Source organism: Calliphora vicina, chromosome 1 (genome assembly GCF_958450345.1).
Source record: "Calliphora vicina chromosome 1, idCalVici1.1, whole genome shotgun sequence".
NCBI lineage: Eukaryota > Metazoa > Arthropoda > Insecta > Diptera > Calliphoridae > Calliphora > Calliphora vicina.
In genome coordinates, this window is record NC_088780.1 from 79849574 (window position 1) to 79875433 (window position 25860).

The following is a 25860-nucleotide window of genomic DNA, read 5'->3' on the forward strand; positions in this document are numbered from 1 at the left end:
CTCTAATTTTTTATCAACGGTGTATTAGGGGATTATCTATCTAAGTATGCAAAAAAATCTATTTTGGAAAAAACGAGTTAGGGCCTTTCTATATTAATATTATAGAAAAATATTTTTATCTTATGCAGGGAAATTGGGTACCATACGAATTGAAGCCGAGAGACCTTGAAAGACGATTTTGAGTGTCCGAAATGATGCTTGAATTCTATAAAAGATAATAAAAAAATCTGACCATACCATCACAGGGAACCTGTACCGAACTGAAGCGAGCATTGGACGAAAAACGCCTAGAATATGCGGCCAGGCAAGAAATCGTAATATTCCATCATGGCAACGCTCGGCCATATGTTGCAATACCTGTTAAAAAGTATTCAGAATGAAAAGGTCATAGCTACCAATGGCCAATACTTTGAATAGATTTTTATTGTACAAATGTTTAAAACAAGGCTTAAAATTTGAAAAAATCTCCCATTTTTAAGTCATATACCCAATAATAACATATTTGTCACAAAAATCCGACTAGCATTTCTCGAAATTCTGAAATTAAAATTAATGTGTATAAAAAATTAAATAGTTAAAATCAATTGAAGCTTCAATTGTTTTTTTCCACAAATTATCCTAATGACATTAATTGTCCACCACACGCCTTTGTCATATTCAAACATTTTTAAGTTACATCACTTTAAGGTAGATATGTACTTACTTTTTAAATATAAAAAAACATATTTTTAAAAAAATCTATTTATTCAATATCCGCAGATTTATTAAGTATAAGTTTTTAATTATAATTACATTAATTTAAATATGGATTGAATGTAAAATAATGGCAATTATTTTTACCGAACGAATTTATTATTTTATATTCTTTCAAACCTGTTCTTGAAGAGCGAATGTGGACCGCATAAACAAAACATAATCAAAAACATATGATAATATTGTATCTAACTATTGGTGAATACATTTATTTCATATACATACATAATGGAAATTATGTTATATTTCAGAATTAATTTTATGAGTTGAAAAACTAAATACATATATATTAGCCTTCATTTAAAAAAAATTGATTTTGTGATATCATGCCTATTTATAACCATCACTGATCGCAATAGTGTATTTCTTTTTTTCATTCCAACTCCTGCTGCATTTCTGTAACTGAAACCACTGATTTTGAGCAAAATTTATACTATACAATTCCACAAGAAAATGTAGGGAAATGAGCATTATTTTGACACTATTAGAACGCATCAGAAATGCATTAGAGCGAGTGAAAAAATAAACAAATTTTCCAGAAAAACAATTTTAACTTTTTTTAACACTCACAATGAAATATGCAGTCTGCTAGAAAAATTTGTGTTACAATTTGTGATTTACTGGGATCCGTTTAAAGATTATGAAGTTGGAAGTGTTAATTTGTGGGGTATTATTTACAAATCATTGTCATCTCCGAATTTAATAAATCTCCGCGCAATGAAACCTTAAAAGGCATGATATAACAAAATCAGAACACTTTTTTTTAAATTACATACCCACATATTCATCCAAAATATTTTGTTTATGCATAATATTAATGTACTTTCGCTCACCACTTTTAACATTTAACCAGATATCGGGGGTTTCGTTAATTTTTAACCCATTTACTATAATAGGTTTAAATATGAGGAACGCGAATATTAAATTACATTCAATCTTATTAGTTAATGAATCAATAATTGGATCAATTCAATAATAATGGTATTCGTATTTCTATGGAAAATTAATTAGCAGTGAATATAGTCACTATTATATTATAGTGAATTATAGTGTCGATAACCTTATTGATTTACAAATAATTTTAATTTTATCATATGACAATAGCATGAAAATGATTAGAGATATGTATAACTTTCTACATTTGTATTCAAATATCAAAACGGTCCTATCCGTAACTTGCAGTGCATGAAAACTGTGATGCAAAATGTTTATATTCTTTCATTTTTACAACAACAATTTCCATAATCTCACAAGTATATCGTTTATAAAAAACTTGGAAGGATGGTTTCAGTAAATGATACGAATGCGAAATATCCTTTTCTCAAAATTAACCGAATACACTGTTTTATTTATCAGTACACTATTGTCCACCAAGTAATGAAGATATAGTGCCTAATTTTTTGTTTTATTCTAATATACATATTATTTAAAACAGAGATTGAGAATATTAATATATCTAAAAATACACTGTCCTACAAAAGTTTATAAATTTTTTTTATTAGTCAGAAAAATCATGATTTTCTATAGAATTTTTGAAGGAATTTTATAAATTTATTTTCATGTAAACTCTTAAATGCCTCGGAAAATGAGCAATCTATGAAATGTAAAAAATTTTATGAAAATTTATGATAAATTTGCCCGACAATTGGATTCGTAAACTTGAACTTTTTTATTGTGCATTTAATGAATCACGAGGCGCACATTTGCACAAATGGGAAACATTTCCATGGTTCAAATATGTTAGAAAATAGTGTAACGAAGATATTTTTTAAGTTTAAAAAAATGTAATATGAATCTTTAAAATTGTTTAAACAATAATGCAAATGAACTTATAAAAGTTTAAAAAAAACCTACAAATATCGATTCTTTTTTTAAACTATGGCAAAATTTACAAACTTATGGTAAGACACTGTACGTACATATATAATGTAATTATTGAATTGTCCAATTATGTATGAATAAAGTACTTAATTATAAAATAGTACATATTATGTTTTTAAGAAAAAAGCGTACGGCATTGTAATTTGAACAAATATATATTTATATGTAATGCTTTTTGTATGTAATTAATTTTTTAATTACAAAACTATTTGATCAAAATTTTGCAGATATATTACAGGTGCAAGTTAAAAATTTTGCCAATTGGAGTTTTGATTATAATTATTATTAGGTCCACCCATATTGTAGTTTTGATTCATTTCCATATTTGGATTCCAACCCCAGTTTTGTGTCGTCATCCTGTTGTTATTCTGGTATTGTTGGTTGTTGTACGCATCTCTCATGTTGGTGTTTTGTTGATGTGGGTGCAGGTTGTTTGTGGAATACAATCCATAATCACTACGTAGTTCCGACAAGTTCCCTCCTCCACCTTCACTTGCACCGTATGCATTGGCCATTGATTGCGCTGTATTGTTAAAGTAATTGTCACTAGAATTTTGTAAAACACTTGTAAAGGAGCTTGATGGGAAGCAGTTTCCAATAGCAGATGTATTGCTTAAATTATTTTGTTGAAATACATCAGTGATATTTGATGATAATTGACTGCCAACTAATGTTTGATTCGGTAATCCGTGTGCAGTTTGTGATGCACTAGAATGATTTGAGCCATCAGGGATTTCATATAATGAAGAAGATGATGATGGTTTTAGTAAATCTGAGAGGGTATCGGATAAAGCTTTTTTACTCGATGAAGTCGATTCTGGTAAGGAACAACTACCTTTGTTTTCACGTTTCTTTTTTTCAATTAATTTGTAAACTGCAATAAGCTGTTGTAATTGTTGTGGATCAAAGTCAGTTTTTCCCTGAGCTACGAGTGAAGCAGCTAATTTGGATGCTAATTCTTTCTTGTCCACACGTGTTAACAAGTTTTCAGTTGTGGATAACGATGATTTAGCTTTTCTTGTCAAAGGATTTGTATTTTGAGCTTGACTTTGTTGATTTTTAAGTGTATCGGAGACATTGACGGATGCGGAGTCGAGTAAAAAGGATTGATGGTTTTGCGTTCGATTTATTGATGTATCAACCGAAGAACGTTGAGATGCCAACAGCTGTCGAAACTGATACGCATACTTAAGAAGTGTATCTGCATCGTTGACTACCTGTTTTAAAACTCTCTTCTTTGATCCTTCGAAAAGCCCAGTGATAACTAATCCCTTGAACTTTTCTTTGGCTGTTTCAATTACCGCACAGTTCTCATCATTAAGTATTATAGCATTGACAAGAGAAGGATTCGTTTTTTCAGCTTGTAAACCCTTTGACAACAGATCTATGATTTTAGGTCCTAAGCTTCCCAAACTATCCTCTAATGCTGTCATTAAACGCAATACTGACACAACCTGTGGAGTAGTGTCATTTGAGGAAGTCAACGATGTTGGGGCAGTTGATAAGTTGCAAGCGTCATTTGTCGATTCGTTAGAAAAGATAATTTTCGGAGCTTGAACATGATATTTTTCATCGAGTACGTTCTCATTTGTCAGCGGCAGACAAAGCCGTTCCCGAGACTTTATCTTTAGGTTTTCAACTTCTTGTCCGTAAAATTCTTCTATGCGAATTTTTATAAATCTTACCCACTCGGGTTGATAGTTATATTTACGATGATCAAGACCAGCCGAAACCAACTCATCTTTTCGGCGTTTCCAAAACTTTTGCCATTCATCATTGTAGGACGGATGTGTTTCGGGGTCTTTTCGATATTGCTTAAAACATTCGTCAAGATTATGTAACTCCTGATCAACCATGTGTCGATATGCTTGCCAAATATCATTTTGCCGTAGTGGAGATAATGATTTACGTTTTCCAGAGCTCAAATTATAAAAAGGAGATGGAGAACGTTTGCGATGATCACGTAATCTACCACTTCCTGAAATTCCCTTTAAAGTTCCCTTAAGGAAATCGTCTACCATGATATTGTATGTCTCATCATCGACATGTTGAGTAACATTTCTGTTATCTTTTTGGCTGTAAATATTTGTAGGAGGGTACATGTTCTCATATAAGCCAGATGACATGTATGATTTATATGTAGTGTCTACATGTCTTGATAATACACCCGAATTCGCATTTTCACGACCTGCATGTCGATGACGTGAATTAAATTCTTTGTCAGCAGTTTTGGAATTTTGTTGACGTATATCAGATTTGCTACTGGTACATCCAGGCTTCATATCAAATATAGGAGTTCTTGAAGTGGTAGGTGGAAAATATTGGTGCTTATTATTGATAAATTCATCGATTTCTTTTGATCCAACTACATGGGTAAATGTCGGGCCATACTGTTCTGAAGCATGCCGACATGAAAATGCTTTTGCAAGTATTTCGTGGCGATTCAGAGTAAAATCTCGTTCATAACATTCGTATGGTAAATTTCTGCCATGATGTTGTTCGATTGCTAGCGCTAGTTTTGCGAGTACAGGTGTCATTACTTTAAATAACTCATGCTCTGGGACACTTTGCATATACTGCCGATAATGACGTATTGCTGTTGGAAAATGTTTTTCGCAAAATTTCAATCGGTGATTGTACCCTTCTAGATGCCGTTGCATGGCAAATCCATCAAATACAAGTTCACATAATCCGCATTCATAACGAGGGGAAATGTCATGACGACTTTTAAGAATTTTAATAACATATTCCACACCTAATATTCCATGAACATCGTTATCACTCGGTTTCGAACTGTATGATTTAACCAAAAACTTCGGCAGATTAGCAGGTGTCTCAGATGTTGACGGCGACACAACCTTATCATTATGTGGTTTACTTTTATGTACGGTTGGTATTATAATTTTATCCGTCTGGTATTGGGGCTTTTCTTTGATCTTCTCATCATTGCCTTCATTTGACTTAATCGAACTTGATTTTGGGGATAATGCAGCTGCTGGAATAATTACAATCTTTGCTTTTTTTACCTCCACTTCACCTGCCGTTTTATTATCCGATAATAATCTTTTTCTTGCAGCAACTGGGGACATCTTCATTGTGCCCTCATCAGTAACTGTAACTTTCGAAGATTTATTTTTATCGGTATCTGGCCTCTTTTCTATTTCAATTTCATCTTTCAATTCCTCCTGATTACTTTTATTAGAGTTTGTTAGCTGAAATGAAGATTTACTTTCATCTAGCTTTTCGTTTTCTCTACTTGCATCCCCTTTAACTTGTTCGCTTTGTTTGATAATGTCATTTGATGTTATCTTCAAAGAATCATTTATTGTATCCTGATTATTAATTGTAGATTTTCCAACTGATTTATTACTTTCTAAATTATTTCCTTGCTTGATAAGAGGCGTTTTGTTTTTTGCATTATTTTGCAACATTTTATTTTCCGATTTTACATTTTCTACAACTGTTGGCTGCAATGAAATATTTGCCACAGGCTTGGGTATAGAACTTGCTGAAGCATTTTCTGACTTTTTTGTCACAGATTCCACAACCAATTCTTTCTTATTATTTTTAGGATAAGTATAATCAGGATGATACAATAGTTTTACTCTTTTCATTTGCAGTTTATGTTTTCTACCATCGATATGCGCAAGCAAATTTTTAAATGAACTCACCTCAAGAACACATAGATTACAATAAAATGTCTGTGCCGAAGCATTTTTACGCGAAAACAATTTACTCCAATTTGTACCAATACGATATTCTACTGTGAGAATTTCTTGCGCCGATAAATGCTGAATCAATTCAGCAAATTCATTCTTTGTAAGCCGATCTTCGCTTCCATCTTCATTTGACATTTTTATAGGAAATTATATATATTTTATGTCCGTACAAGTGTTTATAAACAAAATTGTGACCAGCAATTAAGCAATGCAATCAACAATGACAATCGTTATTGGAAATTTAACAATATAATCCAAGTGAAGAAGACAACAACTCGTGGCTAATTTCTGTAAGTCAATTAGTTTTTCTCAACTAAAAGTGGAGGAAGAAAAAACACAGAACGTTTAAAGTAATTAAAACAACAAATGTAAAATAATTGACAAAACATATGTATTTTATTTGACAATAAATAAATATTAACTTAAAACATATTTTCAAAACATTTTTTGTAAATATGTTTATTTTTTTTTCTATTCAAAATTCGATTCGATTTGTTTATACTTAATATTAAAATCTATACAAAATATTAACTGCCCTTTTTAGTATGAAAATATTAAGACATACTATAAAATAAATTAAAATATTTAATATCCCCTAAAATTTTGTACTTCGCGAACTCCTCTAATGATAATATTAATCAAGGTTTTCAGTATTAAACCATTAAACAAACAGAAGAAAAAATTCCACCAAAAGTTGTGTTTTTAACAAATTTTCCCTTTCTATTGAAATGAATACCCCTAATGTATATTAATGAAAATTTAAATAATCTTTTCAAGCCTTCTAGATTTTACTTGAAAAAAAAAATTAAAAAGAAATTTATGGCGCAACAAACATTAACTTTTTCTGGATACGTCCCATATATTGGACAATATTGCTGTTAACATAGACATTTATCAAAAATATGCCTCGCAGAAAATATGACAAAGATGATGACATTTACATTATTAAACACTCATTTTCATAATAAAGCTTTACATATGGAAGTAATCAAGGCAAATTTACTTACAGGTATACCCAATTCTACAACAAATACAACTTTACCAAAAACAACATGTACTTTGTTTTTGTAAAATTATTTGCTAACTGTCAAACAGCTAAACAACAGCAGACTGCAAAAATCAAAAACAGGGGTGAAAATAAATAAATACGTGAAATTTACTTTCAATAAGTACTCCATTCACTTTTATATTATCAATTATTCACTTTTCTTCTATTTTATATTTTTTATTAAAAGAAACAAAAACGTTAATTTAAATTAATAACGAAATGTAAACAAACTTTGACAGATAGAAGTGAAAAAACATATCGAGCAAAAAATAGTCAGCTGGCTTTTCGACGTCACCTTATTAGATACGCCTTGGAAGTAATCAATCGTGTAATTTGGCATGGTGATTTGGCATCACTGAATGAATAATACAACAGATTTGACAAACGTCACAAAATCAATTTTAATTTTCAAAGTTTTTTAAAATAATAAAAGAAAAAATAATTCAAAGTTATATATTTCATTCTCTAATTAAAATATTTAGCTTCATAGATGAAAATGCGTATTATTATACTAAATTTTGACTCTGACTGTATATAATTTGAGATCTTGTGAAGGATGTAAGGAAGATACCAACCATTTGTATGCGTTCGACAATTATTATTTACTGGGTCAATCTATTTAGTTAATTTTAATTTTTAATTTTTTTTTAATTTTTAATACACGGTTGTCATATTCTTACAAAGTTATCAGAAAATGTTCAATAAATGGTTAACACCCATATGCTTCAACATAAATTCTCATTATTGTGTTAACCATTTTCTGACTCATGTCAAGTGAACCAACTTTTGAAATCGATGTCTTCCGATCGGGATGAAATTTACAATTTTTCAACAAGATCGGCCGAGAACTCTCTGAGTTAGAGGGGGTCAAAGTTTGACATTTTGATCAAGCAGGTGTTTTTTCTTATCCATGTAACTTATTACCTATTGTTCTTAGCAAAATGTGTTCCAAATAGTTTAGATAGCTCTTTCTTCAATCTTTCGAAAATCAAAGGAAAATATCTAAACTTTTGTTTGAGCTAAAAAAAAATAAAAAAGGTCCATATTGAAAAAAAAGTCAATAAAGTTTTTGATTTTGCAAAAAAAAGTCAAAAATTGTATGTTTTGCGTTACAAAATATTTATTTTGATAGATATCCCACTCGCATCTCACTAAGCGACCAAACAGGTGTTCAAGGAAAATATATAAGCTTTATTTAAAAAAGGGGCCCATTTTAAAAAAAAGTCAAAAAGGTTTTTGATTTCGGAAAAAAAATATTAAACATTTTTTTATTATACCCTTCACCATGAGTGGCAAGGGTATATATAAGTTTGTCATTCCGTTTGTAATTTCCACATTTTTCATTTGCGACCCCATAAGGTATATATATTCTGGATCGTTATAGATAGCGGAATCGATATAGCCATGACCGTCTGTCCGTCTGTCCGTCTGTGTGTTGAAATCAACTTTACGAAGCCCCCAAATAACATACATACATGATTCATATATCAATATCTCCGGAATTCTTCCGGCTCGGTTGCTATTTAAAATCGAGAAAACCGGCCCACAAATGGCTAAGATATAAGGAAAAAACCAGGACAACCTCGATTTTTTACCTATTTTTGACCTATATCTGGATTACTAAGTCATTAATATAGACAATATGGATATCTAATGATAGATATTTCAAAGACCTATGCATCGACGTATATAAGACCATAGTAAGTTGGACCTGGGCTGAGATATAACCAAAAAAACCAAAACACAATGTAAGTTGTTATTGTTTTCAATGACGTCATGCTAATATATGTATAATAACAAACAAATCTTTATTTGTATGTATGTGTTTTTTTGTCAATCTTCAGCAATGCGAATTTATATACCAGGTAGTGTCGATTCTACAACAAGTACAACATTTACAAAAACCACTTGCAATTTGTTTTTGTTTATGTGGTTTAAGCTGTCAAAGTTTGCCTGCTGTTTGTTACTTTTACGTTTGTTGTAGCATTCGCCGAAACAAACACAGGATAATTGACAGCTCAAACATCCAAACAACATTAATCAGCTATGCTATCAACACCACCTGGTATATAAATTCACCTTGAGAGAGAGCTTTTCATAATGTGTTCTCAAAAGAGCAACTCTCTCACGCGTAAACAGAACCAGTGTTGCTATATATTTTTTGAAGAAAACTTTTTATTTCTAAGTACATACTAAAATTACAAAACCCAATTCGTACATATATGTAATCAAACTGAGATAATTTATGTGAATTTAGTGCTGGAGACACTTTCAATATATTCAAATCAATCTCCCCATTTAGTGAATGAATTTGGGGACTATCATTTTGAAATCATCGGTTCAACTTATTGATATCAATTTTCTTTTTTTTTTAAAAAATAAAACTTTTTGCGTCTTAAAAACCTTGCTAAAAAGGGAAAACTTGACATATGGTAACACTGCACAGAACACATATTGTACAAAAACAACAACCACGTTGTTTGAGCACGTTGCGTTTGCGCTTATTTCATTTTTGTTGTTGTTTGTTGCTATTGTCAACAAATAATTGAGCAACGCAACCAAATGTACAAAAACAACAGGTACTTTGTTTTTGTTAAAAGATAGTCGAACTGTCAAAGTTGCCTGTTGTTGTTTTTGCTTTTGGGTTTGTTGTATTTTTCGCCACAACAATCACAAGTGAATTGAAAGTTCACTTGTCTAAACAGTTCGCCTTGACTCCCATATTGTTATTCTATTTTTTTAGCCATTTTTAAACATGAAAGTAAATAACAAACAATTCAGAAAAAGCTTTTTGTTCGATTGTTGTGTTTAATTCTTTTAATACCCTTCATCATAAGTGGCAAGGCTATATACATATCTATATGTAAGTTTGTCATTCCGTTTGCAATTTCTATTAAATTTTATGAAATTTCAACAGATTATGTAAACGATTCTATATTGGATTTGCTGTTACGGTTCCATATGTGTTCTCCTATTTTAAGATTTACTTTTAATCTTATATACAGGGATGGAAAATTATATTTTTGTTCCGTATTAAAATAGTATTAAAAAATTACTTTCTTCATCACCAGAGTGCTTAAAATTTTGATATTACAGTAGCTTTATGTTGTAAACAGTCGTCTGTTATCACAAAATTGTCTATAGAAAGTGTTGTTGAATACGAAAATGCTGTTATAATAGACAAGATTTTTAAAGAAAATGCTGTTTTTCATACGATTTTCTATAGAAAATACTGTTATACACAACATGTCCAAAAAATATAGTTATAGACAAGATTTTCTATAGAAAATTATTTTATGAAAAATGTTACACTCAAGATTTTCAACAGAAAATATAGTTATACTTAAGATTTTCTACAGCAAATATTGTTATACACAAGATTGTTTATACAAAATATTGTTATACACAAGATTGTTTATACAAAATATTGTTCTACGCAAGATTTTCTATAGAAAATATCGTCATACATTGTTATACTCAAGATTTTCTACAGAAAATATTTTCTATAGAAAATATTGTTCTACACAAGATTTTCTATAGAAAATATTGTTCTACACAAGATTTTCTATAGAAAATATTGTTCTACACAAGATTTTCTATAGAAAATATTGTTCTACACAAGATTTTCTATAGAAAATATTGTTCTACACAAGATTTTCTATAGAAAATATTGTTCTACACAAGATTTTCTATAGAAAATATTGTTCTACACAAGATTTTCTATAGAAAATATTGTTCTACACAAGATTTTCTATAGAAAATATTGTTCTACACAAGATTTTCTATAGAAAATATTGTTCTACACAAGATTTTCTATAGAAAATACTGTTCTACACAAGATTTTCTATAGAAAATATTGTTCTACACAAGATTTTCTATAGAAAATATTGTTCTACACAAGATTTTCTACACATAGAAAATGTTGTTCTACACAAGATTTTCTACACATAGAAAATGTTGTTCTACACAAGATTTTCTACACATAGAAAATGTTGTTCTACACAAGATTTTCTACACATAGAAAATGTTGTTCTACACAAGATTTTCTACACATAGAAAATGTTGTTCTACACAAGATTTTCTATAGAAAATGTTGTTCTACACAAGATTTTCTATAGAAAATGTTGTTCTACACAAGATTTTCTATAGAAAATGTTGTTCTACACAAGATTTTCTATAGAAAATGTTGTTCTACACAAGATTTTCTATAGAAAATGTTGTTCTACACAAGATTTTCTATAGAAAATGTTGTTCTACACAAGATTTTCTATAGAAAATGTTGTTCTACTTAAGATTTTCTATAGAAAATGTTGTTCTACACAAGATTTTCTATAGAAAATGTTGTTCTACACAAGATTTTCTATAGAAAATGTTGTTCTACACAAGATTTTCTATAGAAAATGTTGTTCTACACAAGATTTTCTATAGAAAATGTTGTTCTACACAAGATTTTCTATAGAAAATGTTGTTCTACACAAGATTTTCTATAGAAAATGTTTTTTTTCAATAAATTTAAAAAAAATATAAAACAATTTCGAAAAAAAAATTCCAAAAAATTGGAAAAATAAAATTGAATTTGTGTTTACCTAAAAATATTTAAAATTTTTATTTTAAAGTATAATTTGGTGAAGGGTATTTAAGATTCGGCACAGCCGAATATAGCTCTCTTACTTGTTTTTTTTTAAATATTTTTTTTCGAAAGATTGAAGAAAGAGCTATCTAAACTATTTGGGACACATTTTGCTAAGAACAATAGGTAATAAGTTACATGGATAAGAAAACACTCAGAGAGTTCTCGACCGATCTTGTTGAAAAATTGTGTCTGAGTTACTATCCAATAGAACTAACCTTGGTGCAAATTTCATCCCGATCGGAAGACATCGATTTCAAAAGTTGGTTCACTTGACATGAAATGCCCCATATATTTAAATATAATCAATTCATTAAATTTTAAAATTGTTTTTTAACTATATGAGTACTTCCATATATAACCAACCAACAAAATATACATTTTGGACCTGACCTTCTCCAATCTTGACGAAATTCGGTATAAAAATTGTACTCTACATGGTTAAGACAAGTACAAACTTTTGGATTACTGGACCAAATGGTTCCGGAGATATGAGGTATCGTCAAAATCTTACTTAAGAAGTCTTTCGTTATTGGCCATATCTTTGTCATTTTTATGCAACGACACTCAACATAATCTCATTAAAATCGGTCAATTGGTTATACAATATATTTTTACCCAATATGTAAAATATAAACAAATTTAAAAATATTAGAATATTTATTTTCAAAAATGGTTCAGCTTCATATTTTTTACAGTTTACAAGAAAAAAAGAAGCTATTTAGAGTCGGAGCTTTCAGAATTAAGTCTGTCAGGTAAGTCATTTATATTAAAAAGAAGCTGTTTGACCCCATCATCTATTTTGATGTGTTTGTTGGAGTATTTCCATATGCTTTTAGATTTAGATATAATAAAAGGATCCGACGCGACGAAACCAATAAAGTAAGTCTTCCATTGTGAGCACTCTCGAGTTTTTTTCGCGTGTGGTTCAGCCTCTTCTGTCATCATTCCTATTGGTAGCGAAACTTTTTCAATAATATATTTTTACAAATTTTAATTTTTTAATTTAATCCAAATAATTCTCGTTGCCAAATTTCAATGTTCTACGACCAGTCCTTATAATTTTTGCACAAAAATGTATGAACCCATATTAAAAAAAAACATTCGTTTACATTCTGCCATTTTAACTAAAAAACGAAAAAAAAACAAAACTCTGCAAAAACTTCCGGGCTATATTTGAACTTGGCATAGATAACAACCCATTTAAACAAACTATGTAAACAGTTAACTGAATCCGAATCATATCTAAAAACCATTTCACAAACGACGTTTTCTTTTTTCACTGTTAAGCACTAAAACATACAATCACAGATCACAAACTAATTATTTTTGTTTAATAAATACGTTTTAATTAAAATAAAATCGCAAATCTTATTATAAAATTAAATATTTAATTTTTTGCTGTCAACAAAATTGCTCTTGAAAAAAGCAAAAAATCAGGGTCATCATGACACCCTCCACATATTCAACTGTCCAATCAAAACTTCTTCACTACGTTCAGTCGAAGTAGTACAATTCCTTGGACTTGATCTTCATGCAGAACCCACAGTTTAAATATTGTAAAATTGTTTACGCTGCTACAATAACAACGGTATCGGCATCGCTGTTAATTTTATTATTATTATTATTCGTTATCGGTATTTAAATTATATCGGTATCGATTAGGGATGCCAATCCCGAAATCCCGATCCCGAAATTCCCGGGATTTTTCGGGATCGGGATTTCCCGAATCCCGGGATTTGTGAAAAAGAATCCCGGGATTTTTCGGGATTAACAAATCCCGAAATATTATGAGATTTTTGATATTTTAGGAAGATTTTTGAAGCACCCAAAATACTTAGAAAGCTAAATTTCAGCATATTTATAATACTAATCTCGCTTCAAATCCAAACGCAGCCAGATTTTTTCATTTGAATCAGGGAGCAGCACGTCTCCCTTGCATTGACAGGCTTTTACACAATTTACAGTTTTACGAAATTTATGTTCAAGTTATTTTCTGAAGCGGACTAGGGGCAAATGCAGCCCGATTTCCGCAGTATTCTACAGTATAATTTCAGAGTACTTACAACTTATTTTGTGCAAAATTTTATAAGGATTGCCGCATAATCAAGATATTTATGACTGCTCAAACAGTACTCCGGGGGACAATTGTATGGAGCTAGCGGAAATTATGGACCATTTATTTTAATTTAATGCATTAGTTTTTGATTTGTTATATTTTTACTTAAATATATTAATGAAATTAATTGTTTTTATTGTTGAATTTGATGTTTTTGACGTTTAAGTAAAATCCCGAAGTCCCGAAAAATCCCGAAATCCTGAAAAATCCCGGGATCCCGAAAAATCCCGGGGTCCCGAAAAATCCCGGGGTCCCGAAAAATCCCGGGATCCCGGGATTTACATTTCTAAAATCCCGAATCCCGGGATTTGTAAAACCCAGTCCCGTTTGGCATCCCTAGTATCGATATACCGGTATAAAACTAATTGCATCAAACCTAACAAAAAGTTTAAAAAATCGAAATATACATATGTAATTAAATTTTTTTTATTTATTAATTCAATAAAAATTTTTTGGCCAATAATGCCCTTTTAAAGTTTAGGAACACAAAAGTAATGACACATATTAAATATTTAAATTAGAAAATATTTTGTTAACTAGTATTTTAATAATGTCAATCGAGGTAAAAATACAGGAATCTTCTGATACTTTTAAATAAATGTTCAAATATATTTATATTAACTCTAGATGCATATTTTGAAATTACCAAAATATACTTGGAATTTTAAAATTATGAACATTAAATTTTAATATTTAAATATACAAACATTACAATATGGCCGATTTTCCAATTTGGCGCCGATTTTTCAACCTCATATTTTTATATTTTTTTTATAATGCTCCATTGCCAACATATTGGGAAGAAAAAATAGATACATATAATGAAAGTTGACAACCCATGACACAAAAAATTCATTCCATAATTGGAATGAATTTTGTAATAAATATGTATTACACAGGTCAAAAGCAAAAAAAAGGCTTCACTAACCAATATATAGATTTGATGCATCATGGTTACCTAAGTATAAAAATGGTAAATTTTTTTAATTTATGGATAGATTTTTTTTTTAATTTTTTTCTAAAATTGTGAATTTTGTTAGATGTTTCTCCACATAATTTATGATAACTCAAAAAGGGTTAGACCAATATTACTTTGAGTGTTAATTTTACATGGGTTCTGTTTTTGTTAAAATTTTTGTTACAATAACAAAACAAATGTAAAATTTACACTCAAAGTACACACTTGTACACACAAACAATTTTCTGAAAATAAGCGAATTAATTATATTTGTTGCTTGAATTTAAAACGCAATATATATGTGAAAATTTGTAAATAGCATGGGGAAATGTTTTCAATATTAAATCAATCGAAAGAAGAACATTAACTACTCAAACAAAAAAGTTAAATTTTGTGAAAATGAGCTAATTCACTTAATTGTGAATAAATTCGAAAAGAATCAATCGATTTGTATGATCGATATCTCATTTTGTTGCTTAGAATTTTCCGTAGAATGCGTTTCAGCTATACGATTTTTCGTGAAAAAAAATCGACCCACCCTAATGTATATCCATCAGAGTTTAGCCCTTTTTTAGCCCTTTTTGGCTAAATTTAGCCCTTTTCAATCTTGTTTAGCCACTAAAAAATTAATTTAACCTTTAGCCATTTTTATTTTCATTTAGCCATATTTATGGCTAAATCAAAATCTATATATTTACTATAATATTATGACAAAAAATAACTAAAAATATTGAACCAGTAAACAATTTAAACAGATACAAATTGTTGGAACCTTCCATATATTCTTCAAACTCTAGTACTCAAATTATATTTTTAAATTTTTGCTCGAGTATATTAAACTTATACTACAAAGATTTAAATAAAAATTTAATCCTTAAAAATCCACCAACCAATTTAAAAAAAAATGAATCCATTATCGATAATAGTTTAGCTATGAATATTTATATCTGATCAAATATAAAAATTAACCAGGGGTATGTTCAATTTTTAAAATGATACTATTTCTTCGTTTGTGTTCCGATTTAAAAAAAATTACACACACAGAATCTCCTCGTCGAGCACTACATAAAATCGTAGATATCAATTATCTCTTATAGCTTAGGAGATATTCGCATGTGAAAATTTAATTTTCAACATTTTTACCCACCCTACACCAGTTTTTTGGTGACCGCGGTTCCAAATATTCTCCGATTTTATCCATTTTTGTTTTATAGGATTAACAATAGACCTATATATCAAATAAAGAAATAAGTGTTTAAAAATCATGACGAGTCCAAAGTTACATGCATTTGAATATAAAAAAATTAAAAAAGACGATTTTTCGCAATTTTTTTGGGAAAAAAGTACTTTTATTCTTTTTAAGTTATCTAAAAATTTTCTAAGAGGATGTGTAATGAATTTGTACTTTTTGAAAAGCTAACTTTACGCCAAATATTTTAAATGAAAAAAACATTTATAATTTTTGATAACGACGGGATCAGGTCCATTCAAAAAATGCCTATTTTTTTATGTAAAATTCAACTTTAGGGCAAAAATTCTCAAATCGCATACTCGATATCAAAATATAGTAACCTATTTTAGATGGCCCAATAAGTTCTTAATTATTTTGTAAAGGGTTCCCATAACCCCGCCCCTATTATGGATATTATAGCCAAAAAACGAAAAAATCCCATTTTTGGGATTTTTCAAGATTTTTTTGGGAATTGCGGGATATTTGATTACAAATTTCAAAATTTGTTTTTATTTTTCCATTTTAAATAGAAAAATCTACATAACTGTGAAATTTCATTAAAAAATATTCATAAATAAAAATTTTATTTCAATTTGAAAAATTTGTATCTATGCAAAATTTAATAAAAAGCATTTTTTGTCATATTTTTCAAAAAAGTATTCCATGAATTTTTTAATTGTCAAAAGTTATATACATTTTTGAAAAGTAGACAAAATCCTCTATCCATTGATATATAATATGCCTACCTTATGTTTTTTACGTGTCAAATAAATTAGGGAAAACTTAACTCGCTGAGAATTTACCTAGCTCTGTTATTTACATTCATAAAAATGTTATTATGTAGGCAACATGATTTTTTATGAATTTCTATGTTAGGTAAATTCTCAGCGAGTTGTTAATTTAAACTGGTTAACGTTCATAATTGAAATTTTTTTTATTTACGATGCATGCAAGTTCTGAAACTTCTCTAAATCCTGAATTAAAAAAAAAAAATCGTATAATTATTTTAAGTTTCTAGTTTTGGTCAAAGTAGAAATATTTAAAAATAAAATAATTGTTGAAAAAAGAATTCTAATTTTAATTCCAGTTTAAATATAAACATTTTCTGAAATCGATATTTTTTGAATTACAATAAATAGTAGTAGTGGATACAATTTAAATGATTTAATTTATTTCTTATTAAAGAAACAGAAAAAAACCTTCACTTATAGTTGATTGTATAAAATATTTAATTTAATTGACCTTTTTGAATATTTGTCCAAATAATCAAAATATTTGCTGCTTGTTGTAATATTAGTTATTTTGTGCGGATTTTGAACTTGAACACCTAGCCCCCATACAATTGTCCTTCCGAAATTGGACTTTATCGGTCATAAATGTTTAATTTATAAATGTTTCTCCACAAATTGCGCTCCAAATAAGTTTTATATATTCATGTCACCAAATTTTGTTACGATCGGTCCATAATTGGTCATAGCCCCCATATAAGGCCCACTTCCGAAAATCACTCAAAAATACAAATTATTGAAATTTTAAAAGAAAAATGTTTTTACTCTTTTACTTAGTGTAGGGTATTATATGGTGGGCTTGACCGACCATACTTTCTTACTTGTTTTAATGTTAAACTGAGCTGAGCTTCTAAAATTTGCGAGTCACTTTCAATTTATTCTAAAACAAATGAACTTTCATTTAGTTCGGACTGTTTAAAATGTCCAAAAAGGCTATTAAAAAGTTTTTCTGCATACTGTATAACATGTGACGTTAAAAATACATCTGATTTTTATTGCTTGATGTTTCCTTACTTCTATCTGCCAAAGTTTGTTTACATTGGTTTGCTAATTTAAATATACCACAAATTTCCAGGTTATCTCAAGTCGATTCAAGTAAGACCTCAGTCGACCTATATCTTCATATAGGCAGCTGGAAATCTTAAACATTGTTATTAAATCAAGAGTGCTATATATTATAAATTTAATTTTGATTTCGGGTTTTTAAATAATGGTGCTTTACCAGGTTATTCTTCACTAATGAGTTTTGTACGGTCCTCTACCAGATTTTCCATCAAAAATGAGTTTTATGTGATCCTCCACCAGAGTTTCTTCAATTGAGTTTTAATGGTTCTCTTCCAATGAGTTTTGAATGCTCCTCCAGTAGGTTCCTCATCACAAAATACGTATATCAACTGTGTCTTCTAATGACAATGCCGCGTGAGTTGTTAATCAACCTTACCTACTTTGCAACTGCACTTTGGTCTTGCACATTTAGAAGAACAGTGTTGTTTAAAGTAATCGCTAATTAATAGAAGTATTCGCATCTTAAAATAAATAAAAAAAATATTCGATTTTGTCGAATAATTCGACACAAAAAAACCGTTTGTCGAATAACTCGAAAACAGTCCTTTTATAAAAAATGGAAAATTGGAGTTAAATATTCCCCTAATAACTTAAAAAAAAACGAAATTCATTCATTCCATGAAAATTCAACACGTCCTGTTTAGATCTGTCTGTCATCAACTTTAATTACTCCCCAAAATTCCGCAGCATAATGTTCGAACTGAAGTCCGAGCTTAAAAACAGCGGCTGGAGCTTCATATTCACAGATGGCACTAAATCTCAAAGACACCTGCCCGTTTATGCGGTAGTAGACGAAGAAGGAAAAAATTTAATCTTAAGCTGGCCACACACGTATTATTTGTGAGTCCGAATCGTACGTGTTCGACTTGTTAATGAGGATGTGCGCGAACAAAATCACAAGTAATTGAAAATTTTCAATCACAAATCAGGCGAACAAATCATTCCGTGTGTGGCCAGCTTTAGGGGTACTAAACGAACATGCATCAGTTTGTTTTCACAGCGGAATCGTGTGTTATTTACCAGGTCATCCAAATTGCATTAAAAAATAAAGCAGCTATCTTTACAGACAACTTATCAGTTCTAAAGGCCATAAATAAACCATACAACAAAAGGAATATAGGCTGACTTCATAAACGCAATTTGCGATGCAACACTGCAATGCATAGTGTTCATAAACTCAATAGATTTTGTTTTAGCAATGTCGCAAGTTGTCAAATTTGTACATTGTTTTTATGAGTGTTCTTTATACAATAATATTGGAGGCCAAAAATTTATATTTTGGTAGAAATGGCGGAATTATGTATGTAAAGTTGAATTTTTGTTAAATTCAGAACAAAAAACATTTATACGTTCATAACCCCCTGTCTATACCTGATACATTTTTATCATGATAAACTTCAAAATGGTTGTCAAGATCATTATCCAAGATAACAAATGGATAATGACATAAAAATTAAGTATAGTTTAATTTTGATCTCTATTAAAGTAGTCCAAGAGTTTCTTCTTGTATGTAAGGTAAGAATACGAAAAAAGTTTGAGATCATTGGGAAGTATACTCCAAGTTCGGTGAATTCTTATCAAAAAGGAATGGTCAAAAATAGAAAGATGTCCTAGTGGAACATCAATCTGAATGTTGCGTGTTGAATTAATAAAAGAAAACATATTTAAAAGTAATTGAGGTTGTCTATATCTCATGATTTTGTAGAAGTGAAGCAAAATACGTGAAATAAAATTTACATTTCAAAAATATAGGAACACGCGCCGAAACTCGATCATGTTCTTGTATATTTACATTAAAAACATAGCGTACAATTTTTCTGACAACTTCCTCAATAATATTCAAATTATAGGCCCAAGTCCCAGAAAAAACCTCAAGGCAGTAGTTAACACGTGACTAGGGATGCCAATCCCGATTTCCAGAATCACGGGATTTGTGAAAAAGAATCCCGGGATTCTTTGAGATTTTTGATATTTTAGGAAGATTTTTGAAGCACCCAAAATACTTAGAAAGCTAAATTTCAGCATATTTATAATACTAATCTCGCTTCAAATCCAAACGCAGCCAGATTTTTTCATTTGAATCAGGGAGCAGCACGTCTCCCTTGCATTGACAGGCTTTTACACAATTTACACTTTTACGAAATTTATGTTCAAGTTATTAGACTAGAGGCAAATGTAGCCCGATTTCCGCAGTAATCTACAGTATAATTTCAGAGTACTTACAACTTATTTTGTGCAAAATTTTATAAGGATTGCCGCATAATCAAGATATTTATGACTGCTCAAACAGTACTCCGGGGGACAATTGTATGGAGCTGGGGGAAATCATGGACCATTTATTTTAGTTTAATGCATTAGTTTTTGATTTGTTATATTTTTACTTAAATATATTAATGAAATTAATAGTTTTTATTGTTGAATTTGATGTTTTTGACGTTTAACTAAAATCCTGAAGTCCCGAAAAATACCGAATCCCGGGATTTGTAAAACTCAGTCCCGTTTGGCGTCCCTACACGTGACATTATTAGTGAAAAGGCCAGTCGACTCCTGATGTATTTTGGTGTATAAGCTTTTAAACGGTACAGATTTCTCAAGACCAGACAGCATGAGTTAGCTATGGAATTAACATGATCCGAAAATTTGAGTTTCGCGTCTAAAATAACACCAAGACATTTTAGAGAATCAGTAAAGCAAATTTCACGACCACTGATGAATAATCTGGGGGATGACAAATTCCTATTAGATGAATTAAATTGCATAGCTTTTGATTTGGTAGGATTAATCTCAAGCGAGTTTATATACATCCAAATAGATATAGAGTTGAGGTGATCATTTAAAGAATTTTCAAATTTGATTTGTCTAAAATCAGAAACATACAAACAGGAATATGTCATCAGCAAAAACATAGGGCTGACAAATGCTATTATTCATAATTAAAATGCCATCATTCAAATAGATAAGAAATAATATAGGTAGTAACTAGACCAGTACTAGAGCAAGATTCATTTAAGGAAACGTATTGGAATCGATCAATGAGATATGAGTATATAAATTTGCATGCTGATTTCGAAAAATTGAAGTTCGCATGGAGCTTTTTTATAAGAATATTATGATTGATACGATCAAAAGCCTTAGTTAGATCTAAAGAAACCATTGTGCAATTTTCATGACTGTCCAGCCTTCTCCTAATAGATTCAGTAAGTGAGAGTAGTAAAGAAGTAGTATTAAGATTCTTTTGAATAGCGTATTGATTTGGATTAAATAATGAAAATTGATTACAATAGGATAAAATCTGTACTTTGATTAAGTTTTCTATAATTTTAGATATAGCCGGTAAAATAGTTATAGGTCTTAAATTATCGTAATCAAAATTGCCATTTTTAGAGATAGGTACAACTTTACCAATTTTCCAATTTGTGGGAAACTTACAGACAGTAAATATTGTATTTATGATATGTAAAAAACTAGAAGAAATAAGAGGGAAAATAATTTTTATAAATTTAATAGGAATGTTGTCATGTCCGGTAGCATTAGATTTAATGGAGTTTAAGGCTATAAGAATATCAGTTTCAGTAACTGGATCAAAAGAAAAAGATTCAATACTCTCAGAGAAGTTACCAAATTCGAATTCACCATAAATATTAGGCCTCATGTTATTAAGAAATTTGTTAGCTATTTCCTCTACATCCATATTATCAGCTTCAGGTTCCACACGACCAGTAATACCCAACCTACGTATCCTACTCCACTCCAATATTTCTAGATTTCATCCAACTGAAATGAGACGAGTTTGGTCTAACTGTGGATGTAGGGATAAAGTTATGAAGGCCATCAATTAAGTCAGTCAAAGTTGACAATTGGAAATCAACATCATTAGTACAAAAAATAGGGGATATGTCGAATTGCTCAAAATATTGGATAAGATCATTAAAGTTAACTCGAACTGCGTCATTACGTAAATGCATAGAAAATTTGATGGAAATTAATATAAAACTGTGATATGATGAGAAAAATGGAAATTGCAATTGGGTTTTATTAATAACAGTAGAAGGTTGGCTAATTATAAAAAAATCTAAGAGAGAGGTGGAATTATTAGATAAATGAACATGAGTTGGCAAACAGTTATGAGTAATGTGGAGGCCACATCTAGAGACTATTCCTCGAAAGTTATTTGATTTGACTGGGTTAAAAAGATTACAGTTGAAATCTCCCATAATGATAATATTAGAATATCTATCTAATAAGTCACTATGAAGGCTTTCAAATGAATGTATATTACCACTTGGTAAATAAACAACACCAACGATTGCAGAAACACCATTACCAAAAATCTCAACAAATAACGATTCACAAACACCATATTGTCTGCTCCTAAAAATTATTTTGTAGTGTAGTTTATTAGATAAATATAAGCAAACTCCACCAGCTCTACTAGGAAGATTACTTCGACTTGTATTCCTTGGGCGATCATTTCTCACCAGATTGTAACCCGTAAGAGATAAAGATGTTGAAAGAATGTCAGGTTTAAACCATGTTTCCGATACTCCAATTATATCAAGATAACAATCAGTAAATGTGTTTTTAAATTCATCAAGTTTAGTGCTTGAATTAGATGGACATAAACTTTGGCCATTAATATGGCCAATATTCAAATAATCCACAGAAGAGTATAAACAGTTATTTAAAATCGAATTGTCAGTGGCTATAGGACCGAGATTATAGTTATGGGTCATCAAAAATCAAACAATATTTATAATTAAGGGGGAGCCTAATAATTACAACAACAAAATAATTATATAACATTTTCGATATGAGAAAAAATAACTTCATTATATAATAATAAGCTACTTGACAAAAATTAATAGTAGTATACTTAAAAAATTATTTCATATAAAAATAAAATAGAAGAAAATTTGATTGAAAGGTGCTTTAACATTATTCCAGTCATATACATAAATTGAAATTTATAGGAATTTATTTTAACAAATTAGATGAGCATTGATAAATAATGATTTATTTCATTTTATCGCTAGATGAAATGATAAATCAATATTTAAATTAGTTAAAAAAACCAAAAAATAAATAAGTTTTAAAATTTAAATTTATTTCATTATAAATATAAGTTTAAATGAAAGAAAACATTGTTAGGGTTAGGTATTAATAGTTTGGAGAGTGTGTTCTAGACAGTACCAATGTAAAATTTTGATAGAAAATAAAGTGAACAAATTTTAGTAGCTCACAAAGCGACACAGAATTATAGACAATAGACTCTGCCATTGTTAAAACACACTCAAAAATGTCTAGTGGGATAATGAAAAAGCTCAATAGATAGTCAAAATAAATAAATTTGAAGAAATTAATCATTGAGGATAAATTGGTTATGAATAAATATAAAATATAATAAGGTCATCTAAATTATTTGAAAGACCAGTTATGACAATGTCAGCTCGATTAAAGCGGTGTTGAAGCATGTGGTTCTGCAGTTCAAGCTCGTAAAACTTTTTCTTATAAGCTGTATCATTAGAATTCACAAGGGTTTTACAGCTTGTAATCTCATCTTTAATTTCTTTAAGAGCTAGTTTCTTACTTGTCAGTTAAACATAGCTTAACACGCTGTTATATTAAACCTGAAGCATATTTTGCCGGGATTTAACCAATGATTGTGTTTCTCACTAATAGATTAATTTTGTTAGCATTGCCATACTTTTGAGTCAAATCACATGTTTATTCCTCAAATTTGTTTATATAAATATGGCAACACTTTAAATTTTATACAGTGAATGTCACTTAAAATCGTACACCATCGTATTCAAATTTTATTCATTAGTTTTAGAAAGTTGATGTTTTGGAAATATTTTAAAATGCTATTTTTATATTGTGTGTGCTATTACCTATCAGAAAATTGGGTATAATTTTAATTGCCCTTATCCACAAATAAAAAAATTGGGTAAGACTGTCAGTGCCCAGAATATCAACGCTTCATTTAAAATCGTAAAGGCACTAAAAAATAGCAAATGACACCCTACAAAGTATTAGGATTATTTAATATTAACATTTTTTTTAATTTTTAAAGTTTGAATTATAATTTAATATAATTGTACGAATTTAAGTGAAATATGAATTTTGTGATGTTCTTTAATTTTCATCAATATTTTTTTAACGAATTGAGGTTTTGTTAACTTTTTTGTTGAAATACATATTTTTTGTTCCATAATAAAGATAATCTTTTAATTTTTTATATAATCACCTATTATTGGCTGTATAATTTTATAATATTTAAAAAAAAATATGTTGTACGATTTTGAGTGACACTCACTGTAAGAAAAAGCAACCGCGTACATAATTTTTTTTGTAAATTTTTACTTTGTAAAAGAAAAAGTAACATTAAAGTATATAAAATGTATATTAAAAATTATATTTATGTTAATAAAGCAAATCAAAACAAAGAGCTGCTGTGCTGAATTGTTTATTTTATTTTTTATCTGTTTCATTTCATTTCATTTCATTTTTATTTACCAGATATTTCCGTATATACATGTTCGCTTAAAAACTACATTCCATTACATATTTATTCCTTACATACTACAGTATTCTTTTTGGACTTATCAAATTATAAATATCTACATGTGTACAGCTTAGCCGTTAATTCTTAAATCTAAATTACATTCCCATGTTCAATGGATCCTTAAATAAACTTCTCCCAAAAAAAAAGGCAAAAAGGAGAGCCCATCATCCCGACTTAATCCTAAAATCAAAGTAACTAAAACTAACTTAAAACTAATAAATATATATACAAAAGAAGAGATAGCAGGAAATTATTTACAAATGATAGAATAGAGGTTATGTACAAGAGAAGGCGAAATATTATTTACAAAAGATGCGGCACTTGGCCTATTGAGCGGTGTTATACACCACGTTAATTAAGTCCAGGGTATTAATCCTCCTATGATAAAATAGCAAGTTTGCACCCTCATAGAGCAATCCGCCCTCCTCAAGAGCAAGAAGGTCCATCGGTGACATATCAATGACGATCCTCTCACAAGAAAGAGTATCCCTCACCAGAATAGCCGTTCCCCCTCCGCGTCCATTATGTCGGTTCTGTCGAAACGTCAGATAGCCCCCGATGTCCAGCTTATGGCTTGGTCCAAGACAATGTTCAGCCATAAGCAAAACATCAGGTCTATGTCCATCCAAAAATAACCTAAGGTAGTGCCTCCTGTGCCGCGAGACAACTGAATTCGCATTTACGAAAATACACTTAAATGATCTATCCATCGTGCTGTAGCATCATTAACATACCTAGCAAAGCCCTAGATCTACTCTCGTCGTCCTTAAGCCCACGATATTCGCGAGCAAAACCCCCAATCCTGCCAACACAACTAAGCAAACCCCCACCAAAGAAGCGTCTGCAGTCCCTATCCACCAAATCAAACTGCGAAAGCGAATTCACAAGAGTAGGTTCAGGGCCAGCCGATGCCGCACCCGAATAAGTCGTCGTAGCCTTCCTAGTCACGTTAGATGCCACAGCAGAGGCGTACGATACCCCAGGTCTCACAACACCCGTAGAAGGTCGCCGTTGTCGTCCATCATCCACACGCATGGTCCTCTTCTCCTGAACCCTACGCAGCAATTCAATTCTACGGGGACACTCCCTCGAACTGGCCGCAT

General features: G+C 30.1%; 2 protein-coding genes across 2 annotated transcripts in view; both read right to left on the reverse strand.

Annotated features, from left to right (window-relative positions):
• The window catches only part of TTLL5 (Tubulin tyrosine ligase-like 5), a 227961-nt gene that overhangs the window by 170011 nt on the left and 32090 nt on the right, over positions 1 to 25860 (reverse strand). The gene's annotated exons all lie outside the window — the stretch shown is intronic.
• LOC135963224 (uncharacterized) overlaps positions 726 to 25860 on the reverse strand; it is a 42059-nt gene continuing 16924 nt past the window's right edge. The window contains exon 2 of the mRNA XM_065514990.1: positions 726 to 6666. Coding sequence (XP_065371062.1) covers positions 2880 to 6488 — 3609 coding nt within the window. The 5' untranslated portion in view covers positions 6489 to 6666 and the 3' untranslated portion in view covers positions 726 to 2879. The remainder of the gene's footprint in view (positions 6667 to 25860) is intronic.